Genomic DNA, 20,785 nt, shown 5'->3' with positions numbered 1-20,785 from the left:
TTTGGATGTTAATTACATTGTGCTAGCTGTCTCTTTAATACCGCGTGGTTTACATACTTGTTGCTGCTGATTGGGCTGACATGTTTGACACTCCCACCAAACAAGAGAAAACGCATCTCAAACGCCGTTGCACACCGTTTCCGGGAAACATGTCGTTCAAACCGGAAACCGTAGCAAAACGGTGCACACCGATTTGAGCTTGAACTTGCCCGTTTATCATGGCTGCTGGAAGTGCATTATTCAAGCATCAATTCAGTCGCATCTTCCTCTAACTTAATATGTTAAGGTACATTTCGGATTTCTGCTTACTAAATGATTTGTATATATGCTTGCTTATCTACACGGCCTGAAATTTGGTGTGAGGTTGAATTTAAACCTTTTGAAAAGAGTTCGGTTAATTTTACGCATTTAGCAGCATCGGACTTAGGCCTTTTATTTTTTCCTTTCTCAAATTTTGCTTCACCACCTTTCCTTTTTTACGGTCCATTATCTAGCTTTTACTGAAAATTAGCTTGTGTTGCAATCTCTCTGAGATACAGTGTTAACTCCCGCAAGTGACACGTTCGGTAAATTCCCGCTCACTTATAAGACGCGCGATCTGCGCTGCCTCGTCTCTCTTTCTCGCTTGCGTTTTGCAGCAGTCACTTGGATAAGTCGTTGTTGCTTGTTGAACTTGTTGACTTTTGATGAGTTTGAGCGCGTGATGCGTGCTGTGAACAAGTGTGTTGGAAACACAAATTGAGGACCAAATCTGCACCTTATTGATGACCCGTGGCGTTAATATACTGCATCTGTGCCAGCGTGTGATGTAAATCTGCAGCTCGTTAATAAAGTTAATTTTTTTTTAATACAAAAAACCAAACCAAAAAAAAATATTTTATACAATCGGCCTTCATTTAGCAAGTGCACTTGCGCATAAACAATTTAAGTTCAACAGTTTTTGTTCCGTTCAGTTGTGGATGCTGCTGATTCACCGAGACCGCAAGCGGCTCAGTAAAGAGACATGCGTGTGTGTGTGTGCGAGCGCGCGCGTTTTTCCTTTGAAAAAGTTTCCCCATAAATACCTAGCTATTTAATGCATTTTTCCTTACAAATTGTATTATCAGCATAACAATTCGAGTAAATGTGCAAAAGGTATGGCATGAATTTGCCATCCTTCTAGAAAAATGTGCATTTGTTAAAATTGTAACAAATTAAAGTTTAGTTATTTCTTTATTGCAAAACGCTAAAACTGGCACCGTTTTGGAGAGAAATGGGCTCTCATTTTAACCCATGGTGTGTGATGCTGAACTATGAATTTCTAATGGTGTTTGTATTTGCACTGTTCTAAACATTAATCTTTTATGTGCAACAACAGCATATGCTGTCTCAGTGGCCTTACACATGATTTTAAATGATTTTTTCTAACTTTATGATTTAAATGGGGACGATTGTACTGAGAATAACTTTCATCTTTTCTTCAACTGAATACTGTTTCCGTGCTGTTTTGATGTATTTTAAAGAGTTGGCAGTCAAAATTAAAACAGCTGGATGATAGATACTCTTCATTCTTTGACAAATAAGAATGTGAATTACAGAATGTACAACGTTTTTCAAATGTATCAATTGCGGTGTACAGCGTTTATTATAAGGGGGTAGAATCCACAGCGCAGTACTCACTACTCAATACTCATGAGTACTTTTAAATAGGCTACTTTTTTACTCTTACTCAAGTAGTTTTTTGGACAAGTACATTTACTCTACTCACACTACATTTTTTGGAAGGTAAGTGGTACTTTTACTTGAGTATATTTTTTCAGTACTCTTTCCACCACTGGTAAACAGTAAAGGAAAGCAAAAGAGACTATAATTTTCAGAAGCAGAGTGCTTACGCTGCAGGCCGCTCTGAGAGTGATAGATGGGCTGCTGTTTTTTTCCTAGCGTTCTGAATAGGCCAGTAACGAGCAAAGGGCAAAATAGAAGGGAGGAAGGTGCTTATGAAGTCAACCATCCGTCATCCTATGCTCACTGCATTGCGCCTACTGTGGTGTGGTGAGAACCATGTGTCAATCATGCTCTTCTTTTCTCAGAACGCAGCCTCCCACCCCAACAGCCACCTTCTGTGTTTCTACTCCTTCCCACTCTGTTCAGTCCCATGTTTTGCTTATTGCTTATCGCAAATCCTGGAGTGCATTTTCTTTGCCCTTTCCCCATATGTGACCCTGGATCACAAAACCAGTCTTAAGTAGCACGGGTATATTTGTAGCAATAGCCAAAAATACATTGTATGGGTCAAAATTATAGTTTTTTTTAATGCCAAAAATCATTAGGATATTAAAGGGGTCATATGATGCGATTTCAGTTTTTCCTTTCTCTTTGGAGTATTGCAAGCTCTTGATGCATAAAGAAGATCTGTAAAGTTGCATAGACTAAAGTCTCAAATCCAAAGAGATATTCTTTATAAAAGTTAAGAGTCAACCACGCCAATCTAAAACGGCTCGTTCTAACACGCCCCCACATGTCTATGTCACGATGTGGGAAGATTTGCATAACACCGCCCAAATGTTCACGCAAAGAAGGCTAATAATAACTTTTATTCTCGCTGTAGTATTGTTGCTGCTGCCATGTCGTGAAGGCGCTGTGTGTTTCATTGTGAAAGCTAAACTACTTTGTTTGGCCTTCCAAAGGAAGACGATATCCGCTTCGTCATGCCTGAAGCTGATCCATGCTGGTCGCTGAGGAAATACATCAACTTCGTGCTGTGGATTGCCGGATCGGCTTTCACCGTGGACGAAGCGGAGTCCGTTCACTCTAGCCCACTGTGTGTTTCGTTGTGAAAGCGAAACTACGTTGTTTGGCCTTCCAAAGGAAGACGATATCCGCTTCGTCATGCCTGAAGCTGATCCATGCTGGTCGCTGAGGAAATACATCAACTTCGTGCTGTGGATTGCCGGATCGGCTTTCACCGTGGACGAAGCGGAGTCCGTTCACTCTAGCCCACTGTGTGTTTCGTTGTGAAAGCGAAACTACGTTGTTTGGCCTTCCAAAAGACGACACGACTAGAAATCAATGGGTTAAATTGTATTTACAACACTGTTCCAGAATAGTTCAACCCAACTATTCAGATGTGTCCAGCGCATTTTATGGAGGACTGCTTCCTGATCCTGGTAGAGTAGACTACAATGCCAACTGTTCTGACTCACAGACTGTAAGTACGGTTTTTATATTTAAAGAATTTGCCACTGATGATTCAAACGCGAGTTTTGAGCAGTGAAGAGTAGTGCTTGTTGTTTGTCATTTCTCCGATCACAAATGCAGACATGGTTTTGTTTATACGCGGCGCGATGCAACGCAACGCATGAAAAGACAGTACAAGTCATTATAATCCATATCCCCACTGGATGCAACAAATGCCTCATTTATATTGGGTTAATGTTTTTGTCTCGTCGCTCAGGCCGGGACATGGCATCACAATATGGTAAGGGGCGTAACATTTCAGTCACACGCTTGAGGTATTCGGCCAATCACAACGCACTGGATAGCTGGCCAATCAGAGCATACCTCGCTTTTCAGACCAATGAGCTTTGTAAAAATCGACTCAGAAAGGCGGGGCATAGAGGAGAAACAATAATGTACAGTATGTGGAAAATAATGTGTTTTTTTTTTTTTATCTTAAACCGCATAAACATTTCAATACACAAAATAATGTTCTTTTTAGTAACATCATATAACCCCATTAAGTAAAGATATTTTGTAAATTTGCTAAAATCATTTAAGTTAATTTTTTTTCCTCATTAATGTACACACAGCACCCCATATTGACAAAAACACAGAATTGTTGACATTTTTGCAGATTTATTAAAAAAGAAAAACTGAAATATCACATGGTCCTAAGTATTCAGACCCTTTGCTCAGTATTTAGTAGAAGCACCCTTTTGATCTAATACAGCCATGAGTCTTTTTGGGAAAGATGCAACAAGTTTTTCACACCTGGAGTTGGGGATCCTCTGCCATTCCTCCTTGCAGATCCTCTCCAGTTCTGTCAGGTTAGATGGTAAACGTTGGTGGACAGCCATTTGTAGGTCTCTCCAGAGATGCTCAATTGGGTTTAAGTCAGGGCTCCGGCTGGGCCATTCAAGAACAGTCACAGAGTTGTTGGGAAGCCACTCCTTCGTTATTTTAGCGGTGTGCTTAGGGTCATTGTCTTGTTGGAAGATAAACCTTCGGCCCAGTCTGAGGTCCGGAGCACTCTGGAGAAGGTTTTCGTCCAGGATATCCCTGTACTTGATTCATCTTTCCCTCGATTGCAACCAGTCATCCTGTCCCTGCAGCTGAAAACACCCCCACAGCATGATGCTGCCACCACCATGCTTCACTGTTGGGACTGTATTGGACAGGTGATAATGTCAACAATTCTGTGTTTTTCTGTCAATATGGGGTGCTGTGTGTACATTGAGGAAAAAAAATTAACTTAAATGATTTTAGCAAATGGCTGCAATATAACAAAGAGTGAAAAATTTAAGGGGGTCTGAATACTTTCCGTACCCACTGTCAAAACTTCATTTTTGATTAGTAATATGCATTGCTAAAGACTTCATTTGGACAACTTTAAAAGGCGATTTAAAATTTTTATTTGCATCCTCAGATTCCAGATATTCAAATAGTTGTATCTCAGCCAAATATTGTCCTATCCTAACAAATCATACATCAATTGAAAGCTTATTTATTCAGGATGATGTAATAATACATTTCGAATAATTTACACTTAAGACTGGTTTTGTGGTCAAGGGTCACATATGTTCTCTCACTCTTTCATCATTCTCACTGGGGAAGCACGGGTGAATTCTGCCATCTGAAGATTGTACAGTGTAAAAACTAATTTAATCAGTATTTTTGTTTTGGTTTCCAGTAATAGCAAAAGTGTGTAAAAAAAAAAAAGACTTATGACTTGCGTAAACCTAACTAAAAACCACAACAACAAAAAAATCAATTTCTGTCATGACAACTCTCGGAGGGATTGGCATGGTAATGTACATGACAATGTTAATGTATTTGGTCTTATAGATCAAATAGATGGTGGATTACTTGCTACTGCCAATACATCCACAACATGCTGCTGTGAGCATGTAAGAAATATTGCTGCTGCAAATATAACATACATGAAACAACCCCCCACAAAGCAGGAGACCTAGAACGGACAATACAAGCCAAAACAAGAACAAAACACCCCCCAACAAGCAGATCTATCGCCAAGACATGTACTGCTGCTGCTCCGAAGAGCCATGACATGACCGCATGTATTACTAGCTGTATGTACCTGGGCTACCACGCCGACCGGCTTAACGCTAGTGGCCTATGACTATGTGAGCCTTGGCTACCACACCGACCGGCTTAACAATAGTGGCCTTTGGCTATGTGAGCCTTGGCTACCATGCCGACCGGCTTAACAATAGTGGGCTATGACTATGTGAGCCTGGGCTACCACGCCGACTGGCTTAACTCTAATTAGATGCGCACCATGTGTAATGTTTAATTAACAAAATGGATATAAGTTGCAATCCAATAGATAAGACCCCAGCACCCACCTGAGCAAATATCATAATTTAGTAATTTGATAACTGCTGTTACATTCCCCACTTCACCAGTCCCAGCGGCAGCGTAACAGCTTGTTAATTCATAAGAAATATTGCTGCTGCAAATATAACATACATGAAACAACCCCCCACAAAGCAGGAGACCTAGAACGGACAATACAAGCCAAAACAAGAACAAAACACCCCCCAACAAGCAGATCTATCGCCAAGACATGTACTGCTGCTGCTCCGAAGAGCCATGACATGACCGCATGTATTACTAGCTGTATGTACCTGGGCTACCACGCCGACCGGCTTAACGCTAGTGGCCTATGACTATGTGAGCCTTGGCTACCACACCGACCGGCTTAACAATAGTGGCCTTTGGCTATGTGAGCCTTGGCTACCATGCCGACCGGCTTAACAATAGTGGGCTATGACTATGTGAGCCTGGGCTACCACGCCGACTGGCTTAACTCTAATTAGATGCGCACCATGTGTAATGTTTAATTAACAAAATGGATATAAGTTGCAATCCAATAGATAAGACCCCAGCACCCACCTGAGCAAATATCATAATTTAGTAATTTGATAACTGCTGTTACATTCCCCACTTCACCAGTCCCAGCGGCAGCGTAACAGCTTGTTAATTCATGTTCGTGCAATGATGAAACGGACAAAGTTAGCCGAATGCATGCGATTTTACTCTCTCGTGCAGATAAAAGTTGTGAAAGTTACAGTGCACAAAAACCCCTGGGTGGACTGACCTGAATGAACTGAAAAAAGCAGAATATAAAAATGTTCTTTCTCCGTTTTCTGAATTACACGGCACAGTGAGAGCACACGTCGCATGAGCACATTTCTCCGAACTACACTACCCATAATGCATTTCACTCGGAACTGTTATAGCCGATCTTCAGCGTCTCCCGCAACACTGTCATTGATATGACTGCGATAAGCGTGTGCTTCTGATGCTGCGTGCAGCGGAAATCAACCACACACTCATCACAATGAAAACATCGACCTTAGAAATAACGAACGTGAACACTGAGATAATCGCCGATGTTGACATGCATACACGAGAATGCTTACCTGTTTCATGTCCGTTACTATCGGCGTGTCCTCAGAGGGATTACATATTCTCTAAACTGCGTTTTGCTCCAGCTGTATAAACACAGATGCTAAATGCTGCTGCTAACATGCTTAATATTCGATCCTGCATACAATGCAAACTGCTAACATGATACTTAGTTTAAACTTTAAAAATGCTGGGTTGTTTCAACCCAATTTTGAGTCAAATATAGACTAACCCAACTGTTGGGTTAAAAAGTGAATTTAAAAATGTAACCAAAATTTAACCCAACAGTTGGGTTAGTCCATATTTGACCCAAAATTGGGTTGAAACATCCCAGCATTTTTAGAGTGTGGTTGCTCATTTTATTCAATTAGGCAGACCACACAATACACACAGCAATATGGATTAGAAGAGCATTCACTTATCTTAGATGTTGATTTCGCTGTTCTGAAGCAAGCTGCACTGCTATGGCAAACACTAGTCATATATTTGAATGTTGAGCAGAGAGCTCATTGGCTACCGATACAGGAGAGAACCAATCAACTGAGCCATGTGATAATGATGTCAGTAGGTCAGATTGAGTTAGACCTATCAGACTGTGCCATCTAGAGTTTCATGCCAGAACTCAGTATTTGTCAAAAAGGTCAAATAAATAAATCAATAATAATGGCAAATATATTCTTTAAACCCAGATGTAATTTAGTAATGTCATCCATTTTTTCAAGCAATTTTTTAAATGAAGCCTAGATATTTTTACTGAAAACAAACCAAAAATATTCATTAAAATGTTTTATTTTGCTGTGTTCCAGTTCAGATCATGTTTTTGTATTTTCTGTCATGTATTTTATAATTATTTTGGTTATTTTATTTTTGGTAATTTGTTTTGTATTTCAGCCAGTTACAGCTGAAAGATGAGTTGGGTATGGGCTACCACGCCGACTGGCTTAACTCTAATTAGATGCGCACCATGTGTAATGTTTAATTAACAAAATGGATATAAGTTGCAATCCAATAGATAAGACCCCAGCACCCACCTGAGCAAATATCATAATTTAGTAATTTGATAACTGCTGTTACATTCCCCACTTCACCAGTCCCAGCGGCAGCGTAACAGCTTGTTAATTCATGTTCGTGCAATGATGAAACGGACAAAGTTAGCCGAATGCATGCGATTTTACTCTCTCGTGCAGATAAAAGTTGTGAAAGTTACAGTGCACAAAAACCCCTGGGTGGACTGACCTGAATGAACTGAAAAAAGCAGAATATAAAAATGTTCTTTCTCCGTTTTCTGAATTACACGGCACAGTGAGAGCACACGTCGCATGAGCACATTTCTCCGAACTACACTACCCATAATGCATTTCACTCGGAACTGTTATAGCCGATCTTCAGCGTCTCCCGCAACACTGTCATTGATATGACTGCGATAAGCGTGTGCTTCTGATGCTGCGTGCAGCGGAAATCAACCACACACTCATCACAATGAAAACATCGACCTTAGAAATAACGAACGTGAACACTGAGATAATCGCCGATGTTGACATGCATACACGAGAATGCTTACCTGTTTCATGTCCGTTACTATCGGCGTGTCCTCAGAGGGATTACATATTCTCTAAACTGCGTTTTGCTCCAGCTGTATAAACACAGATGCTAAATGCTGCTGCTAACATGCTTAATATTCGATCCTGCATACAATGCAAACTGCTAACATGATACTTAGTTTAAACTTTAAAAATGCTGGGTTGTTTCAACCCAATTTTGAGTCAAATATAGACTAACCCAACTGTTGGGTTAAAAAGTGAATTTAAAAATGTAACCAAAATTTAACCCAACAGTTGGGTTAGTCCATATTTGACCCAAAATTGGGTTGAAACATCCCAGCATTTTTAGAGTGTGGTTGCTCATTTTATTCAATTAGGCAGACCACACAATACACACAGCAATATGGATTAGAAGAGCATTCACTTATCTTAGATGTTGATTTCGCTGTTCTGAAGCAAGCTGCACTGCTATGGCAAACACTAGTCATATATTTGAATGTTGAGCAGAGAGCTCATTGGCTACCGATACAGGAGAGAACCAATCAACTGAGCCATGTGATAATGATGTCAGTAGGTCAGATTGAGTTAGACCTATCAGACTGTGCCATCTAGAGTTTCATGCCAGAACTCAGTATTTGTCAAAAAGGTCAAATAAATAAATCAATAATAATGGCAAATATATTCTTTAAACCCAGATGTAATTTAGTAATGTCATCCATTTTTTCAAGCAATTTTTTAAATGAAGCCTAGATATTTTTACTGAAAACAAACCAAAAATATTCATTAAAATGTTTTATTTTGCTGTGTTCCAGTTCAGATCATGTTTTTGTATTTTCTGTCATGTATTTTATAATTATTTTGGTTATTTTATTTTTGGTAATTTGTTTTGTATTTCAGCCAGTTACAGCTGAAAGATGAGTTGGGTAGGTGATATGGTAACTCATGAAATAACACACCGTATTTGCTTGGACATGTGATTCGCTTGAATTACTTAAGATGGCATGGAATTTTAAACAACATAGGAACATCTTTGCCCTTTCAATGGTCATGCAATGTGACCTTGGACCTTACAAAGTGTTACTCTCCTTCTGTCAGAATTTTTGAGCTGAAGGTATAACACTCCGCTCATATTTAATCTCAGGCTTCAATAGCTTAGTGACAGTTCACATCGAGCCAAAGGAAATGTACTTTGTGTCCAAGAAGCATACTCTTACCGCAAGGCTTTGCACGGGAATCCATATAATCAGAATGGGAATGTGTCCAATTAATTTATGCACGTCATTGCTCTTTGTTCTGAGAGCAAACAAGATCTCTATGCAAATCAGAGACTGCTGAGATCGGATTGCATTACATTAGAGGTGCAATTTTACAGTATGGCCAGCTCTGTTTAAAATGAATGCAAGCTCATGTCATATATCAAAACATCCAACATTGCTCTTAACTACGTTCAGAACCAACAACATCATTTTATGTAGGATATTTTCCCTATAGCATTGTTGAGAGATGCGCCTTTGAACTCTTAAAACCTGTAGGCAAACACACACCACTATCCACATGGGATCTATTGACATTAGTAGTATTTTCTACAGAAAGCGCTACCTCGATGAGCTTGCACCTGATCTGCGCCGACACCATGTGGCTATTCCTGAGATTTCCGACCCTAAACATGAGGCAGAGCTTCCCGTCCCGTTGTGAGATGACCGCGTCCTGGCTGAACATTAGGGTCTCTGCGCGTTTCTTGGGCTGAGACATCTTAATGAACATACAGCCGATGAGAAACGCGTCCACGATCGAGCCCAGCAACGATTGGAACAGGAAAAGTAAGATGCCCTCAGGGCACTTCTCCGTTATGTATCGGTACCCGTAACCTATAGTAGTCTCAGTCTCGATGAAGAACAGGAAAGCAGAGGGAAAGTTGTAAACGTTGGCGACGCACGGCGTGTACGATTCGTCGTGGCCGTGGCCGAGGTCCCCGCGGATGTATGCGATGATCCACCACATAGATGCCATGATAAGCCACGCGACTGTGTACGTTAAAAGGAAAATGAGCAGGTTCCAGCGCCACTTGAGGTCCACGAGCGTGGTGAAGAGGTCAGAGATGTACCTACTGGTCTCGCCGCCAAGGTTACCGTGCTGGACATTGCAGCGCCCGTTTTTCTCCACGAACCTCTGGCGCTTTCTTTTGGACGGGGCAGAAAAGGACATAGCACGGTTGGTGTTCACCACCTGATAGTCTTCGCCGAATTTTCGCCTGATCGCAGACATGATGCGCGAGCCACAATTGTTAGATGAGCACGCTAGATGGGTGCCTCAAGTTTCGCGCGGGTCTGTTTCCACACGTTCGCCGTGGCGCTCCATAGATCGGCAACTTCGCTTGCAGCCTTTCAGTTAAGATTATTTATGTTATCCTCAAATTGATCAAATGTATGGATGCGCCAAAAAAAAGTAATTTAGTAAAAACAGAGCAAGTACTCGTCTTTCTCGCAACTTCTCTCAGCTTGGAGATGTGTAGTGTAGATAAACTGCGGCACCGAATCTGAACTGACGCGCGCTTCTTCTACCTATACGAGAAGAGAGAGAGAGAGAGGTTGAGCAAACGTGCTTGTGTGTGTGTTCAAACCATTGAGCAGCAGTAGTAGTGTGAGGAGAAAGGGTTCTTTTCTCTTGAGTGCGCTGTGTCTGCTGAAATATTAGCATTACAGTGCCATCTACTGAGGGCATATTGACTTCTTCTACTTGGTGTTTAATGGCGGATGAGGGCATATTGACAGATGAAAACTGCCTAAAAAAAGAACACTGATGTTTACCAAAATCAAATAACTATAATAAAAAAATATTTTAAGGAAAACTTACTTATAGAAAAGTTAACAATAATCAGATTTCCAAGTTAAATAATGACAACATAGGTTACAAAAATGGCAAAATAAGTAAGTTCAAAGAAAATTCAATATAGTAAGTGTTACTAAGCTTTTTATTGCAAAACACAGTATACAAAAGCTTTATGTGAATGTAAATTGGATAATATAGTTTTAGGATAGACTTCACCTTATTTTCACACTTCACAGACACACACACACACACACACACACACACACACACACACACATCTATATATATATTAAAATCTGAAAAGTTGTTGTCCCATCCAGTTTATACAGTCAATGATGGGCGTGAATGAAAGTTGGTTATTTAAATATTTAACAAAACAAATGTCCGTGAGTCCGAATGTACATTTATTTCAATTTATTTCTTGTAGAGTGTTCAGTAAAATCCGTTTATGATAGATAGATAGATATGTTATATAAAAGTATATATAGCCTGATTAGAGGATTAAGCATGCTAATAATAAAAAATAAACCGTCCCGGCAATTTTGTAAAGAACAGGACAAAGTCGCAGATGTTCAGATAGGCACAATCTTAATTTGCATAGTGGCCCCCTGCTTGACTACTCCTGGCTGTATCCGTCTGTCTCCTCTCACCAGTGTTGCCAGACCTACGATTATTATCGTATTTTTACGATAATTTTGACCTCTGTACGATCAATAATTTTTAAAAAATCCCATAATGTACGATAATTTCAGAATTTTGTGACTCTTCAAATGATGGTAGTTGTAATCATAGGGTTTCTATACTCATCCACGAAATCGTCTCATTACAGACACTATAAATGCGCTCGTGCACACCTCAAAGTGTGTTAAGAATTCAGGAGGGTGCCCTGCTTTTAAGCCAACGAGCAATTTCTTGCGGTCCATGACGGCAAGAACCCTCTCAACATCTGGCAACACGTAGGCTTCCGATGACAGAGACTCACAGGTGGAGTTATCTTATTTTTTATCTATTGAGGTAATTTGCAGGTTGTGTCAAAAAGTTGTTGGTCTAGATAAATAGCTGTATTCTGTACGTTTGACTCATGTACGATCATTTTGAGCTTCTGGTACGATACTTGGACATTTCCAATCTGGCAACACTGCCTCTCACGACCCGTCTGCTCAACCCATAATTCCCAGCGTCGACACAACATGGAAGAGGCCAACAGCTGCAAGAGAACAATGTTTTGGGTGTAAAGTAACTCAAAGAATCGAGCGCCGGGATTCATTTGAATGTTACGAGTCGGCCGTGGTCATGTTCAAGTAAGTGGGATTGCGTTTGTACTATTTATCTATGCCCGATGTTGTAAAGATGAGGGATTGCGCACGGCTGAGAGCTCCAAATGAAATCACAGCCGCTCAAGCGAGAGATGCGTTTCAGCGCCGAGCATCATTGTTTCTGCTGCTCGAGACCGATGCGATTAAGGCGCTTTTAGCAAAAAATTAAATTACCTTTGCAGGCGTACACATATACTAGTCTCAGTGTGCTCTTTACGTCGCATATTCACGGCGGATTGTGTTACTGTGTGGGCTATAATTAGTGTTGGTGATGAATGGTCATGATATATCATACTCGTGTACAGGGCAAGCACGAGAAAGGCGACAAAATTGCAGCACTTCAGTTCTTATCAAATAAACTAACGTTAAACTGGAAGCGCACGATTCTCAGTGTATCTGGCTTCGTTTGTTGTTATGAGAGCATTATAGCGCGTCGCGTGCGGTGTGGAGATGTGCTGTTAGCAGTAGCTCTTTCATCTGAATGCTATTGCTGGCTAGCCCCGTCCGTCACGTAGTTCAATAAAACACTTAATTTTGTTTGTGTCTTTAAGTTTATAATTTTCTTATAGCGTATTTGTGTCGAGAGGTATCTATATGTACACAAACGAGTTTTTTAATCTTATTGAAGTTCTCATGTCTTACTCTTTCGCTTTAGTTAGCCGTTAGCTGCTAATGGAGTCATTTAGATGGAGATGTGTTCGGTAATTGTGATGAACGGCTAGATTAAAGGGGTTACATTTTACAGTTCAGCTATGCAAACGTGTTAAGTAAACATAGCAATTACATTGAATTAAACTACCTAACTACGTAAACGTGATATAATAATAAAAACATATGCATTTAAAACCGGGTTATATCAATAAGATTAAGCAGCTATCCATTAACGTTTGAGAACCACAATAGAGAACCATGCTGGGTCACCCACAGATCAGAGTTTGGACCGTGTTTAATTTTCTAAAAAGATAATAAACTACATATAAAGGATGTTTTAAGTATTTATTGAAGCAGTTTCCAGTGTGTTTGCAAAAACTGTTTCAAAGTCGTCCTTTAATCTTTAATCTAATTATGCTATTGCTAAGGTTAGCTAATGGATCATCAAAAAGGACTGATCCGGGTCTTCACAATGATTGCATATATTTATTTCTTTTAACTTGTGCTTATACACATTGATCAAAACTAAAACATTATTACTGTTGTTGTTTATTGCTTATGGTGTCATTGTTAATAGTTTAATAGGATTAGGCCTAATTAAAGAACATTTCTATATTTCCCCTCTTAGACCTTGTATATTATAAATATTCGTGACAATTTAATAACAACATTATAGAAAAAGAGAACGCTTGGTCTGTTTTATGATTTAAAACAGGTTTAGTCAGCTTTCATATGTCAGCTGCTTCTGTAATAACTAAGGTATATCACTAGAATCATTCTGACTTTGGAGAGGTCTTTAATTGCTTGTACCTAGCACAGCAATTATAACTTCTGGTGGAATTAACAAATTGCATCTTGGAAAACCAATGCAGCAGTAGTGGACCAATTCTCTGATTTTGCTTTGTCATGAAAGCTGCATTATAATTATAATTGGCCTAGTTAGTTTAAGCTTAATCATATGATGGCATATCATACACACAATGTGCACAATTCCCTGAATCATCAGCTAGTATAGTAATCTTAATGAAATCAGTTGTTTATGGATCCGGAATAATTAAGAAAATGAAACCCTGCACCTTGTTACTCTAATAGACTTACACTAACAGAACAGAATATATATTTTTCTATAAATTACTAATTATTTGTTCCTCAATGGTATATGACATCGATGTACTAGATCAATTCATAATCCGTCTCATATTTTCATGTCTTCATAGCATATTTCATCAATGAACTTTGGCCTGTTAAAGACCCAAGCATGAGTATTATCCAAGACAAGTTAGGCAATGAGTTTTTACGGAACGGAGGCATGGACCCCAACTTTCCCCCCAGCATGATCATGTTCAGCCATTTACCTCCAGTGACCAGCTTCACGCGCCTGACTTCGCAAGCCTCCATGTCGGATCTGCCCCAAGAGATGATCCTGAAGAAGGAGCGTGACTCTCCTGACCATGGTGGTGGCTTTCTCCACAGTATGGGTATAAAACAGGAGAAGCTCAGCGAGTTGGATTACCGTCTTCCAATGTATGCAGCAGGAACCGGAACAGCAGGAGGAAAAAACACTGATATGCTGGATATGTCGCTTGGAAACCACCAGAATATGCTTTTGCATGACCTAAGCCTTAGCAACGTAAGTCTAGATGATAAATGAGATGTTATTTATACACTGTGTTCAACATGCTATACTATACTGTCTTTGTGTTTTTATTTCATGCCATTTTTCTGTGCTTCATTAGCAGTTCTCTGGAAGACTGGGGAAAGACCTGAAAGAATCTGGGCCTAGAAGAGGGAGGAGAGCAAATGGAGAAGGACCAGATGGCAAAACCAGAAGGAAACAAGGAGAGTCCGCAAAGGTATGTATAGGCTACCCTTTTATCATTCACTGTTATTTAAAACTTTCATAGTTTGTAGAATTTTGAATTGCAAACATTGTGATGTAACTGTCACAAATGGATCATGCACATTCTTTTTAAACTCTTTTGTATGACAGTGTATGCCAATAGCAGAAATGTAATTGTCTACAGAAGTGTTCATTTATTTAACAACTTTTATTTCAACATTAACCTGAGACATCTCCGATACACTGACCTTTCAGATATGCAAACACATGCATGTGTGTATGTATGTATGGGCTAAAAAAAGTGAGTTAATTAATTTTGTTAGTTAATACATGCAGGTTTTTTAATGTCTTTTTGTCTACTTGCTGTTTTAGTCACTCATGCTGGATGGTGATGCTGGGCCTCTCTCTCCCAACTCTAAACCGCATATTTGCGAGCACTGCAATGCAGCCTTCCGCAGTTCATATCATCTGCGGAGACATGTGCTCATTCACACAGGTGAGCAGCTTTTACGGTTAACTCCACTAGAGCAGAGACATTCAGGCTCAAACAGTATTCATGGGATGTTTCTGGTATGGATTTACTTTTTATTGTACAGGTGAGAGGCCTTTCAGGTGCAGTCAGTGTAATATGAGCTTCATACAGAAGTATCTGCTGCAACGGCATGAGAAAATCCACAGCGGTGAGTGTTTACTTTTGTCCTATACTTGTCAGAGGCAAATATTAAGATGGTGCTGAGATTTATTTATTTGTTTATTTTTCATTTTTTTAACAGGGGAGAAACCATTCAGCTGTGACCAGTGCAACATGCGCTTTATACAGAAGTACCACATGGAGAGACACAAGAGGACACACAGTGGAGAAAAGCCATATAAATGTGACACCTGTCTACAGGTGAGTGCTAACAGATAATTATTATCTAGTATGAAAGCAGTAGTAATCAAAATTGATTTTGATTGAAATATACAATATTTGGGTCAGTGACAAATAAGAGTGTACACAATAAGAAATGGGAAAAACAGAAGCAAGCATTTTCCCCCCTTATTTCATTAGCTGCTAGAGATGCATAGCTTTGTAGAAAAACAATAAGTGCAGTGGACCGTGTTAGATCATGAACATAAATAAAAATATAAATTTTTATAAAATATAAATGTTTTTGTGTATCTAAAATGACTGGAAGTGGATGACACTGGGAATCCTTGCACATGCAATTTAAAATGGCTGTGCCCACTCTTACATTAAAAATAATGTGTACAATTGAGCCTCCAAGATGGCTACTTTGGTCTATATCTGAGACAATGTCTGGAGGACGGAAGAGCGAGGAAATGAAGAAGCATCAATTTGAGTATTGAAAACCACCCAATGTATTCTTTAACAAGTTCATTGATCTGGACAAAATAATGATCATCACTAACACTTTATTTGCCCTGTAGTATTTTTCACGGACGGATCGATTACTGAAGCACAAGAGAACCTGTGGAGAAGCCATAAAGAAAGGTCTGGACCCAGGGATGCTGGACCTCGGAGATGATGAGGACATGGGTCAAGGCAGTTACCTACTCACTCAGGGTAACACTAGTGCCCCGTCACGCAAGAGGGGCAAGTCCAAAAGTAGCAATGATGGAGGAGAGCGACGAAGAAAGAAAGGAACAGCTGCGGGAGGAGGAGTGCAGATTGCACAAGGACTCGGCCCACAAGACTATGCCTTGAACATCCCCAGTGGATCGGGGGCATCTTCTTCAGGGGCTCTGGATGAGACAAGCATTGACAACCAGCATGGACGCACACCCAAGCTGGTCTTTCAGAAAGGTGGCCGCAAGGGAAACGACAAGGGAGCGGTTTCTATGGAGGATGCCAACCATGAGCAGAAGCTGCTGACGCAGAAGCCAGGCTCTATGGACATGTCTGGAGCCGGAAATATGGATGGTCTCGGCCTCCTCCAAACCTCCAGTGGACCCAAACAAGGAGGTACCAGCAGCAATTATGATGATGCCATGCAGTTTTTGAAAAAGAGACGGTACCTGCATGCTGCTAACAGCGCAGCAGACTTCAGCTCTGTCCACCTTCCGCAGCCAACAGTAATTCAGGGTGGCATTGGAGAACCTACATTGGCCTTGCTTGACACCTCGCCTTTGGTAAGCGTTGACAAGCATGACAAATCAGGAATCCCAGATGAGGTGCTGCAAAGCCTGCTGGACCACTACAGCCACAAATCTGATGGCTCTCACCATGATGTGACATTTGATCTGCAAGATTCACACCACGTGGAATTGCATCCAGCCTCCGCCACCTCTGAACTGGGTCAGGATGAGGGATCTCCCAGCTCTGGAGACAAGAATGGGGTGATGAACGAGTACTCAAAGTTCTTGCTCCAGACCCTGGAGAGAACCAGTCATAGCACCAACTTTATTTTGGGCCCATCTGGACCCTACCCAAGCCTGTTGTCATCTAGCAGCAGCCCTGCTAGCACACTCTTCCCAGACAAAAACATCTACACCACCTCACCACTGGAGTGTGGATTCGGACAGCCTGTTTCCTCCCCTCTCGCACCTTCCTCCTCGACATCCCTAAGCAAGTCCCATTTCGGGATGCTGGTAGGTTCTCCGTCGCCTTCCCATGCCTCACCATCCTCTCAACAGGCCTTTCATCTCAGCAGTCTGGAGCCTGCCCCTCACCAGCAGCTTACCCCGTCTCAAGAGCTCACCGACCAGTTGGAGAAGCAGCACTCACCGCCATACTCTCTTGCAACTCAGGAGCTGACCAATGGTGGCCAGAAAGACCAGCAGTCCAAGAACAGTGGCTCTTCGGTCAACAGCATTAACAACGGGAATGGCACCGTTGGTGGCTCGTCTAATGGCTCCGTCTACCCTGACCTCACTGCCCTGGAGCCATCTAAGGAAGTGGACATGTGTTCCACCTACCAGATAGAGAACTTCGCCCAAGCCTTCGGGTCTCAATTCAAGTCTGGCCGCCGAACCCCACTTGGTTATGGTGGCGACCCACGAGTGGAGGTCGACCACAGAATACAGCGGACTCCCGTGTCTGAATTCTCAGGGTATACTAGTCTGTTAGCAGATGTCAACGAGCCAGCTAGCTCAGGATCCAAAACCCCCACAAGCCAAAGTTACAGGTAAAGGTTAAGGGAGCACATCTGAGCCTGTTATGTGGGATAAGAACTGTCTCCAATGCTTCCCTCTCCTCACTGATTAAAACTTTAATACACTGCCATTAAATGTCAATAGAAGACGTTACCAGGGAAGGTCTTCAAGACCTCAAATGCAATTTTTCACATTCTTCTTTTTAATGTGTTTTAGTCATTTTATTTTATTAGCGTAGTGTAACAAAACTAGATTTAAATGAAATTTCCAGTTAAATTAGAGGCTAGCGAAGGACTTTTTCAGAAATCTTATGTCTTAGCAATCATAGTCCAATTGTAAGATTAAGTTAAAAATAAAAGATGATTTACAATAATAACAGATGTCAGGGAGTGGCCCAGTATTCAATGGCAAAAAATGTATTGTCTGTTACAATGATCTAAAGTATTACTCAGGAAAAAGCAGTAAGGTGTTTTTTTAATTTTATTATTATTATATAAATGCGGTGCACTAGCACCCTTTTTTTACAGGTGAAAATTTGAAATGACAGTGAAGATTCTTGTTTTTGAAATTCCTTGGAGAAATAGACAAAGCCAATCGGGAATCTGCGTGTTCAGTGGTATGACACTGGAGACTTTTTCCACTTCTTGTGCGTTTGTAAAGTTTATGGTACTTCTAATATCAGTATGAAAACACTTTCATCCCTAAGGGCCATGTTTAAAACACACAAAAACATACTGGTAGTCAAGCAGGCAGAAACATTCAAGTGTATGTTGATATTTATTTGTAGCTACATGAAACTACATAACTATTGTCTCAGGGTGAGCAGTAATTCTTATCCCTTTCTTTAAACTTTACTTTTTGTCAGCTGACATCACTTTGATCTCTCAAGTAATCAAATAAGCACTTTTATAAACCACTGAAAGCGAGAATGCAGATTCCGGACACACAAAACTATTATTTTTGATGAAAGCTGATTTTTTTTTTAAAGTGGGGGAGGGAACTGCAAATCCACCATAACAAAGGGCATTTTTGAATATTCATTGGGGCTATAGGTGATATTTTGTTCCTTTTTATAAAAAACACTGTTATTGGACATGAATGCCACTTTTTTTTTTTTTTTTTTTTATAGTTGTGGGCTTCTCTAAAGCATTTCTGCTCTGAAGGTGTTCGGGTATCATGATTATTTGTCTTGGGCTGAGCAGCAACAATTGGAGTTCTACCTCTTATTGTGTAGTTTTGAATTTAATGCCTGACAAAATTGCAAGCTTCCCTTTTACATTGTTGCAGGGAGAAGAACCCAGTGAATCGGAAGGACCTAATCCTGTGCTGTTTTTGTTATTGAATGAGCAGTGAATTAGGGAAAGACTTTGTTGAGATGAGGTGTTTTCTTCCCAATGCAATTTTTGATGCCCTTGGAAAGAGTGCTTTGTCTTCCTGTTTTTTGGCCCATGCAGCAACACTTATCAGTCTGTTGTGAGGCCTTCCTGTGATCTTGCCCTGTTTTTCCCCCTTGCCTTTTACGGAAACCTGTCCCAGAGAAATTGCTTTGATGGTGTCAAGAACAAAGTCTGAATGCTGCACTCCAAACTCGTTATAGAATGAAAAAAGAAAAAAGAGTGGAGTTAAGAATAGGATTGACCTTAATATACCTCATATCATTGTAAAAATGAGAAAACCAGGGACATGTTTCATGTAGTGGAAATATTGTAGTATGTGTCAGCTTATTGTATAATCATATAATGCCACCCGTGTTTACAAATTAATCTGATTTGTTGGAATACAAATGTACAAAAAAATGTTTTGTTAAGCGGTGATGCCAAGCAGTGTTTCATTGTAGAGTAATACCTAGATTTTCATGATTTGTCTCATTTCTCCCTTGTTTTTGTTACTTGCCATGTGTTTTGATATGATTACTAGAGAGACTTTGTTTACAATAATGTACAAAAACACTAAAAATGTTTTTGTTTTGTTTCTGATGCATGATATGAAGTTTTTTTTTGTTTTTCCTCTGATCACTATTGCACCAAATGTTTGTAGCATATATTGTCCCGACTTCAGTCTAATTTTTGTCATAGGGCTGTACATGTCAGATGACTTTATAAATGATTAGGTAAGCCAATAAAAACCTTTTGTTATAAAACAAACCTATTTTAGCATTGGTCCAGATAAGATTTGGGGAAACATTAAGCCAGCTGATACAGCAGGAAATACCATTTTTATTTTATAAATAGAATAAAGGACAATTTAAATTTCCAGTAAACCAGGCTTGACTGTTATAAAGACTTACAATAGTCTGTTTTATTACATTTTAGCTTTTCATTACATAGCAGACTGTGTGCTTAAGCGAAGGGTTTAGTTAGCGAGATTTAGTGAGAGTCGCTTTATAATGACTCTGATTCAGCTCTCATAATCGTAGTAGTATAAATGTTAAATAATGAATATGCAGTTGTCTGTTACATTTTCTTGTTTAGCTCTTTCAGGCTATAACAGGGGTGCCCAAACTCGGTCCTGGAGGGCCGGTGTCCTGCAGAGTTTAGCTCCAACTTGCCTCAACACACCTGCTGGGAAGTTTCTAGTATGCCTAGTACAGGGGTGGCGAACGTCGGTCCTGGAGAGCCTGCAGAGTTTTGCTTCAACCCTAATCAAACACACCTGAACAAGCTAATCAAGGTCTGAACAGTTACTAGGAAGCTACAGGTAGGTGAGTTTTAATTAGGGTTGGAGCTGAACTCTGCAGGGCTGCGGCTCTCCAGGACCAGAGTTCGCCACCCCTGGCCTAGTAAGAGCTTGATTAGCTGGTTCAAGTGTGTCTAATTGGGGTTGGATCTAAACTCTGCAGGACACCGGCCGTCCAGGACCGAGTTTGGGCACCCCTGGACTAT

At 40.4% G+C, this 20,785-nt stretch overlaps 2 protein-coding genes across 4 annotated transcripts in view; one reads left to right on the top strand and one right to left on the bottom strand.

Moving 5' to 3' along the window:
- The window catches only part of kcnj19b (potassium inwardly rectifying channel subfamily J member 19b), a 16,675-nt gene extending 5,984 nt beyond the window's left edge, over positions 1–10,691 (bottom strand). The window contains exon 1 of the mRNA XM_016270643.1: positions 9,771–10,691. Coding sequence (XP_016126129.1) covers positions 9,771–10,436 — 666 coding nt within the window. The 5' untranslated portion in view covers positions 10,437–10,691. The remainder of the gene's footprint in view (positions 1–9,770) is intronic.
- Positions 9,951–20,118, top strand: znf281b (zinc finger protein 281b). 3 transcript variants are annotated; one of them, XM_016270633.1, is made up of 8 exons: positions 9,951–9,991; positions 14,185–14,597; positions 14,704–14,820; positions 15,180–15,303; positions 15,404–15,487; positions 15,581–15,699; positions 16,239–17,935; positions 19,191–20,116. In XM_016270633.1, the coding sequence occupies exons 2-8, from the start codon at positions 14,226–14,228 to the stop codon at positions 19,243–19,245; spliced, it is 2,568 nt and encodes an 855-aa protein (XP_016126119.1). In that variant the 5' UTR covers positions 9,951–9,991; positions 14,185–14,225; the 3' UTR covers positions 19,246–20,116. The 3 variants fall into 3 exon arrangements, with proteins under 3 accessions (XP_016126119.1, XP_016126118.1, XP_016126121.1); XM_016270632.1 differs by lacking the exon at positions 9,951–9,991 and adding an exon at positions 12,162–12,301; XM_016270635.1 differs by lacking the exon at positions 9,951–9,991 and adding an exon at positions 12,162–12,301 and having other exon boundaries at positions 16,239–20,118.
- The last annotated feature ends 667 nt before the right edge of the window (positions 20,119–20,785 follow it).

Source organism: Sinocyclocheilus grahami, unplaced genomic scaffold (genome assembly GCF_001515645.1).
Source record: "Sinocyclocheilus grahami isolate Dianchi unplaced genomic scaffold, SAMN03320097.WGS_v1.1 scaffold57.1, whole genome shotgun sequence".
Taxonomy (NCBI): Eukaryota; Metazoa; Chordata; class Actinopteri; order Cypriniformes; family Cyprinidae; genus Sinocyclocheilus; species Sinocyclocheilus grahami.
Note: the sequence above shows the minus strand (reverse complement) of the source record. Positions and strands in the feature narration are given on the sequence as shown.

What these genes read in the sequence shown, in the direction of transcription:
- znf281b (XM_016270633.1), top strand. Translation starts at nt 14,226, where the DNA reads ATGAGTATTATCCAAGACAAGTTAGGCAATGAGTTTTTACGGAACGGA. An exon ending in ACATGTGCTCATTCACACAG is followed by an intron (nt 15,304 to 15,403) that starts GTGAGCAGCTTT and finishes TTTATTGTACAG; the next exon opens with GTGAGAGGCCTTTCAGGTGC. An exon ending in CCCACAAGCCAAAGTTACAG is followed by an intron (nt 17,936 to 19,190) that starts GTAAAGGTTAAG and finishes ACATTGTTGCAG; the next exon opens with GGAGAAGAACCCAGTGAATC.